At 35.3% G+C, this 12382-nt stretch overlaps 2 protein-coding genes across 7 annotated transcripts in view; both read right to left on the bottom strand.

Annotated features, from left to right (window-relative positions):
- The window catches only part of RABGAP1L (RAB GTPase activating protein 1 like), a 726671-nt gene that overhangs the window by 449308 nt on the left and 264981 nt on the right, over window positions 1–12382 (bottom strand). The gene's annotated exons all lie outside the window — the stretch shown is intronic.
- Window positions 2539–11236, bottom strand: GPR52 (G protein-coupled receptor 52). The gene has a single exon (XM_027975892.3). It carries the CDS (start codon window positions 9146–9148, stop codon window positions 8063–8065), a length of 1086 nt encoding a protein of 361 aa, XP_027831693.1. The 5' UTR covers window positions 9149–11236; the 3' UTR covers window positions 2539–8062.

Raw genomic sequence — 12382 nt, 5'->3', positions numbered from 1 at the left:
ACTGCAAATCCATTATAAAGAATATTCAGAACATAAAGTGAACAGCTATGACATGTGTACTTTTCAAAAGCATATATATATATATATGTATATGTATATATGTATATGTACTAGTGTTTTTGACACTACTTCATCATTAAGGAGAAGGGGGCAACAGAGGACAAGATGGATGGATGGCATGATCAACTCCATGGATGTGAGTTTGAACAAACTCCAGGAGATACTGAAGTACAGGGAAGCCTGACGTACCACAGTCCATGAAGTCACAAAAAGTTGGACATGATTTAGTGACTGAACAACATCATCATCATTAAAGTTATAGTTTTTAAATATATAACTAACACTGCTCAATTCATTCTATGCATCTCTCAATAAATTCAGCAAATGTTTTTAAACTGTTGTGTTTTTAAAAAGATAGGTAAATTTTATAACCCTCTATGGATAAGAAATTTCTTTAAGAAATTAGCAGTGCTGAGAATACATCTCATTACAATTTTCCATGACCTCAAAATTCCACCTTCAATATACAATTAAAACTTTATATGGAATTTTTCCTGGATTAACTAAGTCAGTTCTCATTTCCTACTCAATGAAAAAGACTCAGATCCCTCAACGACCAGCCATCCATAAATACATTATTCAAGAACTTTATCACAGGCAAAAACGTTGCTGCAGAAGGTATATGGTCAGTAGTATCTTTGTCTGGCTATGTGATCTTGTGAAGGTCACTTAAAAATCTTATCTCAGATTTCTACATGTAAAATGAGATAGGGTTTACTCACAGAAGCTTTTAGAATACATTTAATTCATAATGCCAAGGGCATTATACATGTTCAAAAGCATTTTAAGCTTTTTCAAAACTTAATATGCAGTATTTTATAATAATTTCTTAACATATGACAGGAGAGGCAAGTACTTGTCTCCAATTTCCTCTATGCACACAGAAATCATTTGAATATATCCCATATTAACTTTCCCAAACTAAGACATCACTGGTAACCTCAACAAAGAATGTTACCTCAAATCCTAATAAGTTTTCTATTTTAAAAAATATGTGTACCTTTAACTATAGTAAAAGTAAACACTCTACAATGACTGCAAATTGAAAGCAGAGGGGTTTTTTCTCAGTCTGTAACAGGTGCTTCCCTGGTGGAAAGAATCTGCCTGCCAACGCAGGAGACATGGGTTTTGATCCCTGGATCAGGAAGATCCCCTGGAGAAGGTAATGGCAATCCACTTCAGTATTCTCCCCTGGGATTCCCATGGACAAAGGAGTCTGGTGGGCTACAGTCCATGGGGTTGCAAAAGAGTCAAACATGATTTTTAAGCATTATAACAAATACACCTATATCCACATCCACAGACCTTTTTACCTTGTCCCATAAATAAATGCTACCACAAGATGTTCTGGACTTCAAAATCTATAAACATATATCAAGGTATAGCCCTCTAATAAATTTAAATTTTTTGTTCAATTTTAAGTATTAAATCACATATAGAAACTGAGAAGATAGAGCTGATAAGTCATGCTGATGACTGAAATAACAGAAGCCATTACAAAACCCATTTAATAATAATACATTCTAAATATAAATCTTCAAAATGTACTTTTCCACGGTTATCTCCAAGTAAATATACCTAAAAATCCAGTAATCTTTTGAGATCTTGGAGAGCAAGAAGTTAAATGCAGATTTATTTGTAATTTTCCTTAAATTTGAAAATCTAATTTATGGCAAGAACATTTCCCAAAAACCTAGATATACATTACACAGAAGCTGTTTTCTTACAAATAAGAAATTGTAATTTGTAATTGGCAAGGAATTCTAAAGGCAGAATTTTGAAACTTTTTCTTGCCAAAATAATCACAAGGAAAACCCAAATACAATTTAACTTGTTAAAATATTAAAACAAGAACTTTAGGATATTTTTAACCAATTGCTCACAAATTATCTTTTAACCTTGGCAAAACCTATCATTTATAGTATCAATTTTACAAATACCATTTTTAATCACAAAACCTGTGGAGGAGTAAATCAAATAATTGTGAAGAGGCTATTTATTATTATAAAATGTATACTCTAAAATACCTATTTTAAACTTCAGACTTTATTAGGAATATAAGTAAATGTTTTAAAACTGTATGTTACACAGAGTATATATATGAACACTTGTTCCTGTCAGGCATAACCTCAGACAAATGCACAGGTCATTTCTTGCTACAGTCTGCACTGCATTCGAAGATACACTTTGAATTTTAAAGGACAGACTATATAACTTTGTACTTGATTTTTTTTTAATGTGTAGGCCTTCCACTGAAAATAATGTCATCACTTTGAATTTATAGAGTATATTTGAGTAGTTTTAACCAGCATCAACATCATTTCTACTTGCTTAAGTAGAAAACATAAAATAAAATTGGGAGTCAGATTTCTAAACTCAAAGAGAAATGTGATTTATTTTGCATAAAGGAGCATTTGGGGAAATTTTAGAATTTAAGGAAATAATTCCATCCAATAAATTCTATCACTATGCATTATGTTTCTTCTTGATACTTATCACCTGCATATTTTGAAATTTTACAATCTCCAAAATTAATTTGATCCCATTTATGATAGTGAAGATATTGATATCACATATGCCTTAAACACCCATCAGACCTAACAATCTCCAGCTGAATTTATCACTCTGATTTTCTTCACCTTAATAGGGAATCATATGTGAAAATAAAATAAAAGTTATCATTAAAAAGTTACAGATGTGACCTTTGGGGACTAGGGGGCTAAAAACAGAATCTTGCCTATCTGTGAAACAGGCAGCTAACACATAAGCTGGACTCTACTTCCCTAATGCAAGGTCATCCTTCTGTTATGTAAAGATGTGAAAAATACATTTTAAAATGCATTAATGTTGCATTTTTTAAAAATGGTGCATTAAAAAAAACATGGTAGGTAACAGAGATACATTTTATATTCAGCAAATAACACTTAAAAATGATTGTGCTGAAGCAAAATTATTTCAAGAACATCTAATATGACAAACAGAAAGGCATCAAATGTCTCTGAAAATTTTACATGTAATAAATATTATACAAGTCAGAAACTATATAAACTGTCTTCAAAAGAAAATTGTATTGAGACAAAATTTGCCAATGTTACCTGTAAAATCAACAAAACTATTGTGAAACATCAAAATAGTTTTTAAACAAAACACTTAACAAGACAATTTTCCAATTACAAAAGAAGTAAAAGGTTACTATAAAAATTTTTAAACAGAATATTAATAAAGAAGGAAAACCTAATCACATCACTTTTAATATTTTAAAAGAATTGGTTACACCATTAAATAAAGTTAAAATATTTTAAAGAGCAAAACTAGCACTGGATAAAACTTACATTTATAAGAAACACTGAAAGGAGGATTATTTTGTCTCTTCAAATCATTTTTCCTCAATGTCCACATACTTGGTTGTTGATTATGCAACTTTCTATACATCCTTCCTAATCTTAAAGTTTTACTCAGAGAAAGGAGCAACTGTTGGACCTACACATCAGAACAGAGCATCAACTCAGTAACAGAGGCTCCTGTGCACTGTGATGGTCCTTCCTGGACAGAAAGGATGCTATGCCCAGTACATTACACAAGCAAATTCCCCACATCTTAATTTCCTCTGTTTATCACACATTTGTATCTTTTTCACATCTAATGATTACCTTCCAGGGTAGGGAGAGACAGAGGAATGTCATTTAATTTAAGGCAACAACTTCATTTCTAATTTTATACAATAAATGATACAAAGGGAACAACTCTACTTATAATCTTTGTTTCTTCCATGTTTATGACAAAATGCCTTAAATTCCATGTTAGTATACATGGAAAACTAAAATGCAAAGACAAATGGCAAGGTACTCCTCAACAATGCTCTCCTACTATTGCCAATCTGGTGAAAGAAAAATGTTTAAGTATGCTGTATTAAATATATAACTCATACAATTTTTGTATTTACTACATTCAGTAGTGTTAGTCGCTCAGTCGTGCCCAACTCTTTTGCGACCCTATGGACTGTAGCCCGCCAGGCTCCCTGTCAATGGAATTCTCCAGGCAAGAATACTGCAGCAGGCTGCCATTTCTTTCTCCAGGAGATCTTTCCAAACCAGGGATCAAACCCAGATCTCCCACACTGTAGGCACATTCTTTACCAGCTAAGCCACCAGGGATGTAGGTTAATCTCAGAGTCATCCTGTCTCATTTCATCGTCTGCTTGCTGGATACCTTTCATCTCCAATGATGTCTTCATGAACAACCTTTCCTGGGAAAAGACCTTTCAGAAATTAAGGAAGCTTTCTACATTTAAAAAAAGCTAGTGGTTTAGTCATTAAGTCATGTCCGACTCTTGTGACCCCATCAACTGAAGCAGCCAGTTTCCTCTGTCCACAGGATTCTTCAGGCAAGAAAACTGGAGTGGGTTGCCATTTCCTTCTCCAGGAGACCCTCTCGACCCAGGAATCAGACCCGGGTCTCCTGTGCTGCAGGCAGATTCTTTACCACCTGAGCTATGAGGGAAGCCCGGGTTTAGGCCAAATTCAAGTTTAACAGATTTGGCCAAATAATTAAAAAATGCCATTTTATATAACTCTGAATTGTTATAAAATATAACTTCCTTATCAGAAACAGTAATCTTTAACTTTTGGTAGCAATAAATATGGCAGCCACAAAGACAATAAAACAGCAGCTACCACAATTTGAACACTTTGTATGTGTCAGGAGCCATGCTGAATACAGAGACTGCTTTATCTCATTTAATCTTTAAATCCAGCCTACTAGGAAGGTACAAGTCTCTGGATCTTTCTGATCCAGATGAGAAAACTGAAGACTTGGAACATTTAGTATCTTACCTAGGGCTAAACAGCTTATGAGGGCTCCGGTTTCAGTCCAGGCTTCACAAACTCGTAGGTTACAAAGCCTTATGACACTATATAACTTTAGAAACAACTCCACAGATAATAGAACCTTTGGAAATAGACTACAGCATTACTGTTTGGCTGCCATCTATAACCAAATTGGATAATTGCCACAGAATACAGCATAGTGGTAAGAATGATGGTTATGCTTTCCATTCTGAAAACATATTCATCTTAAAAAGGCAGAGTAGTTTCAAAATAAATATTATCTTATTACAAAACACATATTAAATCAAAAGGAAGTTAAATGGCTTATCCTGGCATTGCCCACAAAACATTAAAATAAGTGAAGAATCTAAACCAAGGACTCGCCTTCTAGAGGCTTTCCTTTCAGCCTATAACAGAGCTTTCCTTCTCCACCCTTTGTCTTCAAAAAAAATCATCAAAGAAATTTATAGAGACTTGGAAAAGATATGCAATGAAAACTTAACAAAAATGAACAAAAGGACTATCAAGGGAATGTCGTGTCTCAGGGTTTCAGTTTGATTAAAGACTAAACTGGTTAAGTGTGGGCTTATCAGATTGCTACTTTAATAAAAGAGAGTTTTAAGAGCAAGGAAAAAGATATCACAAGGAAAGAACTGAAACAAAGATTTAGGTGAGAAAAAAAAAAAAAGAACTCAAACAAGCTTTGCAGAGAAAAGGTAAAGACAGAGGTACAAGGTTTGAAGGCTTTGGGGGTAAAAGGCAGGCTAGCAAACTGGTTATGTGACTGTGGACGAACCTCTATCACTAACCGAGAGACCAACCTTGGATAAATCACTTTTCTTTGGCTTCCCCATCTTTAGTATGGGAATAAAAACAGTAGCTATCTCCAAGGGTTGCAGTGAGAATTAAAAGTTATCACATACGTAAAACTTCACAGTGCCTGGCATATAATTATTAACTAGCATGAGGAAAAGCAAAAAAGAAAAAATGCCACAAACACAGCCTCAGGTTTTCTGTACAGAAAATGTATGAAGGCTTTTCTAACTATACTTACATACCAAACTAAAGGAATCAAGATCTGATTCCCAAATAACATGCACAATGTTGAAGGTTCTATTTGTATCAGTCAACTTGAAAGTTAGTATTATGTTTCTTCAAACTTTATCTTCCTTAAACTGGTCTGAACTCAGAAGGCACCTTTCAACTTATCCAAGATGTCACTGGCAAACGGAATGAGAATCAATGTAAACAATCCAAACCACAAAAATGTGAAATAAATTTTTGATTTCCCAACAGTAACCCGTTATTCTAAATGTTTTATTAAACTGAAGCAACTGAAGCAAAGTCTGATTTTGAATATGTAGAATACTGTTTTATTCTTTATTTTAAACCTTTCTTACATGTTTAAAAATATACATGGGTTCAGAACAACCTCAATAAAACAATGACATTTCTTTTACTAAAGGACCTCCTAAGTCAAACCACCAGTGTGCAAACATTGTTGGCTTCCAATTTGAAGAGTCATAGGCACATTTCACTATATGCATTTCATAAAATAATCAAAAATGCTGAGAACACTCAGTAGTTTGATATATATTTTAAAATATCTATCTGGCAGGAAACTTATGGTAAAAAAAAAAAAAAGATTTAGATGTTTTAGCACTTATACCTGCTTCACTATTAATTTCCCAAATGCCATTTTGCTACATCTAAACCCCTGACAATTTATTATACAACTGCATATAGCACACAAAAAAATAAGTTAATCTCTGACTGGGAAAACAGATCATTACAAAAGAAAATATTGACAGTTCTTACCTGTTATTTGATAATTAAGTATATTTTATTCTCAGCGTCACTAGGAAGGGGTCTAATAGAAATATCTAATTAACAACTAACAAAATATTTTTCTATTAAAAGAAGTTTTTATATATTTTTGTCCAATGTTGACGATTTAAGCAACACTGATCTATATAGTGTGCTAAGAAGACATTAGGCACAGATCACATAATGTAATTTACATGTTCTTTGTTGTAAAAAATATAGTATGTGCAAATGCATTATCATACAAATAATTAGTGGACCACAACAGTAAGCTTTGCAGACCTAACACAAAAAGGCTAATATTTTACTCTTTACAGAAAAAAGGTGTAACACACTGAGTGGCTTTAAGAGCAATATCCCACTTCTGGGTGAGTGCATTTGCATTGTGAATTATTGTAAAGAAAAACAAAGCTTAACTATAGGCCCCCCCAGAAAGGACACCACTTTGGGCACATGTATAATTTCAAAAGAAACCAAATAAAAATGTTTCCCAAAGCCATTAAAAAATACTTAACACAATATCTTAAACAATATATAGAATACTTTTTTAGAAGGAATAAGTCATTCAACATTATGACTTTTATATAATAGATTCTTTCATTAGCTAAGACACTTCTGGCTTAAGGTACCAAAGGATGCAGATAAAGAAAAATGGAGGAAAAATAATAGCAGGCTGTTAGAAAGGAGGAGGGAGCATACATTTACCCAGAAGAAACAAACAAACAAAAAAACTGTTTCTTCACTGCAGAAATTTGTGCTACAGATATAAAAACACAAGCAAAAGGGTTGTGTGGCAGGTAATAAAATATAATGCTTACTATGCATCCTCCATGGAGGGACCTTTTAGGGACTGCAGATTAGTGAGTTTAGAAGTACACTTTGATGCAAAAGGTTATACTTTACCACATATATAATATGTAGCATTTTTCTATAAAGGGCAGTTTATGTAAGTAATTCCACAAACACAGAAGAGAGTGAGAGAGACAGAAAGAAAGAGAATGACAGGCAGAGACAGAGGAGAGAGTCCAGTCAGAAAGAGAGAAACAAGACGCCAGGGGCTTCGCTCATGCCCTGTGGAAGATCTGAGGCACTTTTCCATCCTCAGAGCTTCCCTTTTCCTAGTACTGCATATTTATACTCACACACTACAATTCTCTCATGAGATTACCCTCTATATATCTTTAGGTGTTTTTTTTTTTTCCATGGAAAAGAAAAAAAAAGAAACTTTTAGTCCCTTCCTCTCATAGTCAACTATTCAAGTAAATATTTCTCTAGTGGCAAATTTCCAGATGAAGCAAGAATACAATCCAAAACTACTGTCAGATTACATGTGATTTACTGTGGAGTCTTCTTCAAATGGAGCACGAATTAGCCCGTTTCCTAGGTTTGGGGTCTCGTGCTTCCTTATCCTTGACACACATACAAGATGTACACATTGTCTCAGACAGTCTTCGGAGGCCTAGCCGGAAAACACTGTTGGAGAGGCTGTATATAACACAGTTACAAAAACTATTACTTATAGCCAGCCAGGTGGTTAGGAAGGACAATGTTGGATTGTCCAAGACCCGGGAGCTTTCTAGAAGAAAGTAGATGATATAAGGGAGCCACAGCATGTAAAACACACTGGTTATCCGAAACAAAACCATGGCGTAGCGACGATCAGGGCTATGCCCAGCCTCTCCGGAGGCAGCCGCTTCATGGCTCGGGAATCGGGCCCTCCGGTCATTTATCTCTTTGGTGTGCTGCCGGCAAATTTTGAAAATGTGGAAGTAAGTGAAGCAGACAACTAAGGCAGCAGGGGCATAAAGTAAACAAACAATAAAGCCGGTAAAATAGGCACTGGTGAGCCAAGAGGTGGCACACCATTCAAAAATGTCACCGTGGTAACCAGGTTTCCCCCAGCCAAAAAAGGAAGGCAAGAAAATTAGACAAGAGTAGATCCAGATTAAAATAATGCAAATTCTCAGGCGACATGGGGTGACCAGTTGATTGTAGGACAGAGGCTTGGTGATGGCAAGATAGCGATCCACACTGATGCAAGCCAGACATGCCATAGAAACACTTTTCAGTACTGAGATGATATATCCAAAAACCTGGCAAGTCAGCGACTCATGGATACCTGTGGAGTAGTGGAGAAGTGAGAGAGTAGGAACCAAGCAGCTAACTCCAACAAAAAGATCAGCATATGCCATTGTTTGAATGAAATAGCTGGTCGTATAGTGGTGTAAGAGTGGAGCACAATGAAAAACAAAGATGACCGTTAAATTCCCAGCAATGATGAGAAATGTCAGCAAGACAATGACAACTGTCTCGAAGATGCATACGTCCACTGCACTGTAGTGGCCAAATCCAAGTGGGCAGGAGTGACGTTCAGACACATTCAAAATGCCACTGCTCGTGTTCAGGATCCTCCATTCAGTCCACCTGGAATCATTCATGGCTTGGAATTAAAAGGACCTGCAGCTCTAGCTACAGCAAGCAGGTGCCCTGCCTAGCATCTGCTAAACTCTGCCCATGAGGGTCTCAGCGTCAGCTTCAGCAGACAGTGGCAGTGCTTCTGTCACAGCTGAGCATCCCGGGGAGTACTCAAGTCTCTTCATCAGCCTCGGTGCAGCAGTAACACACCTCGGCTTTGAGGGGGAAGGAAGAGGAATAAGCTAGAAAGGAGGTGAAAAACAGGTCACCAATTAGCTTCCTCCGATGCTTTCAAACAACTTTTTGCAGACACAAGGCACTTCTAGAGAAAATGGACTTCTTAATAATATCTTGCACTATGAAAAATTAAATCTGTAAAAGGAAAAAAGCAATTGCCAAGGAAAGAAAAGCTCGTGTGGGCCATTAGTTCTCTTCAGAAAGGTAGTTTCTTAGGGATCAACTAGGAATAACGAGGAGGAAAAAAATGTCTTAAATAGTCTCAGGCTTCCTGTTTCATCTGTTAGGAGAAATGGATTCAAATTTTAGAACTTAATTAAAATCACAAATTTGGCTGGACACCTAAGAAAAAGTTCATTGGGCTAAATAGTGTCTTTTGGCTCAGTTCAGGGTTTGATGCTGGTGGGTCAACTTTATGATCCATTTCTCTCTCTTTTATCTCAAAAGCTAAGAATCTCCTTCTCCAACAAGATTAATTCTAAAAGATTCATCTCCATTGGGCACAAAGGAGCAGAAGAGTGGTAACAGACTCCAGACTGCCCTATAACTCTCATGAGAGGAAGGAAAAAAGCATACTTCCAATAAGGAAGATAATACACAATGGGTCAACACTGACATAATAGAAAAACAAACTTCTGAAGTTTTAATTCTGCATGCATTTTTTTAAGCATTCAGATGAAAACAGTTTTAGTACATTACAGTTAATGATGCTACCACCAGCACTGTAATTTATATCTTTTCCTTTTCAAAAGGAAAACAAAATCATTTTTGCTATTAATTTCAGCATCAATAACTAAAAATAACCTTCATTATCTGATATGCCACCTTCCTTATAATGGAGCATGATCATAGAATATATAGCTCAAAGTTATTTCTCACCTTTGCAACCACACCTATCTCTCACAAATATAGGTAAATATATATAAAATTTAGACAATAGAAACTTTCGTATATGCTCTGAACTTCTGACTAGAAATGCTGCCATTATTTATTATTTAGGTATTTCTAGTAGGCTTAATAGTCTATATTGCTGTATCTTTTCTGTTTTCTTTAAATGATTAATACATTAAATCATTACTTCGACTAAATCTTTTCAAAGTAAAATATTACCTTGTCTGTTATATTTGCAGTTCTATAGCAGCCATATGTTAAGAAAATGTCTCTTCTATTTCTGTACTCTATTTTGAGCAAGTGCTCAATTAGTACAGGGGCCATTAGGTAGGTTATAAGATGTTCTTGTTTTAAAATACTTCTAAAGCATCGAGATGAGTTTAAATCCTAGAGTTTGAAATACTGAAAGATTGGCAGGATAGAATCCATCCAAAAGGCTTCCAAGGTCATTCTGATATCAGGTTAGCATTTGTCAAAAGTCTTTTTTAAAGTACAGGCATTTCAGAGAGTCTCCTGCCAGTCTTTGTTATCATACCTTTTGAAGAAATAACATGCATTAGAAATAAAAACATTTCCTTCAGGAACAATGCAGGAGCTTAAAAGAAAGCATTCTTCTCAAAGTTATTTTCTTGTGCACCACCAGGTCATTCAGGGAAGTCTTTCTTCTTTCGTAATAATATCCACAGGATATTCCTCCTTGTACGTTCCTAGTTTCACTTATCACAAAATAGTTCTCTTGTTACAGGAATAAAACAATGCTTCTCACCTACATTCACTCTTTATCAGCTGCTAGGCTGGGCTGCTTGATTCAGAAGTCCAATTTACTGTGATGCAGTTACCGAGATGCTGTCAGTATATTCTTCACAGTCTCTCAGTATCACTGCCTGCACCTGAGCCGAAGCCCTGCTCCTCCTCCTCCTCACCCTGAGCTGATGCAGAAGAACTCACCATCAGAAAGGTGACTCGGTCCTCCTGCCCCAATCAACAGCACAGCCAATGGCCACTGCAGCTGAAACTGTCACTAGGTAACAGTTGCCAGGCACATGCAGGCTTATAGACTTAAACTCGGCAAGCTCCGATCAAGATTGACAAAAGAAGACAATGGAACTGACCAATCCTTATAACATATTAATGACGTGTATGAATTTCTAGAGGTATTGTCCTTATAGCATGTGTAAAGATTATTTTCTATGAGCAGGACAGGAAAAAGACCCTAGGATGCACCTTTAAACCCTGTAGAGAAACTATCACAAGGTACTATGACACTAAAAAGTCAGCAGTAATCTAATGCTCATTGGCAGAAAAAACTTATTAATTATTAAAAATCATCTAAGTCTTCACGAACTCAAGTGACAGAGCAACTATTTTTAATTCTCTAAAATATATTATATTTTGATTAATAGAAGTCACTTTATAATCTTTCCAACCTCTGCCACACCCACACTAAACTGCCAAATCCGATGTATTTAACTGTACAAAGCACTGGAACTAATACCTCTATACTAAAATCCACTTGCTGGGCTATTTAAGGTCAAATATGACCTCACAAGAGTAGACATTAGAAATAAACAGAATGACTGCTTAGTTCACTTTTTATCCTAGTAGAAAAAAGAATTGAAGAGTCAAAGAACTTTTTCATATATTTCTTGAGCTACTCATACCCAAGTCAGAGGAAAGCTAACTTATAAGCTCATTTATATAATGGATGTTTAAAACCATTTCCACCTATTTTAACTTACTACAGACAAACATTCCCAATTTAAAAAAAAAATTCTTACAAGGTCAGCAACTTTCTTAAAAGTGATTTAGAATTCATTTATACATTATTTCAGAATTGAATCAGGAAATTTAAAATGAAAACAGATAAACAACATGTAGAGCATATTCTATGTGCCAAACATTATGCTATATGCTTTACATTTTTTTCTCAGTAAAAATGCTAAATCCATATGAAGTGGACACCCATCATTATCATCTTCCAAAGGAAGAGAGTCGGTACCTAGAGAAAGTAAGTGTAATTTGCTTACTAACAGTCATGAAACTAGGAAGTACACAGGTCAAAATTGTCATTCTTAAAACCATTTTGATGAACCCCTCCCTCATTCTCTCTGTTTTCCACTTAGAGCAGC

The sequence above is a fragment of the Ovis aries genome, chromosome 12 (assembly GCF_016772045.2).
Source record: "Ovis aries strain OAR_USU_Benz2616 breed Rambouillet chromosome 12, ARS-UI_Ramb_v3.0, whole genome shotgun sequence".
NCBI lineage: Eukaryota > Metazoa > Chordata > Mammalia > Artiodactyla > Bovidae > Ovis > Ovis aries.
This window is presented reverse-complemented; position numbering and strand designations above follow the sequence as displayed.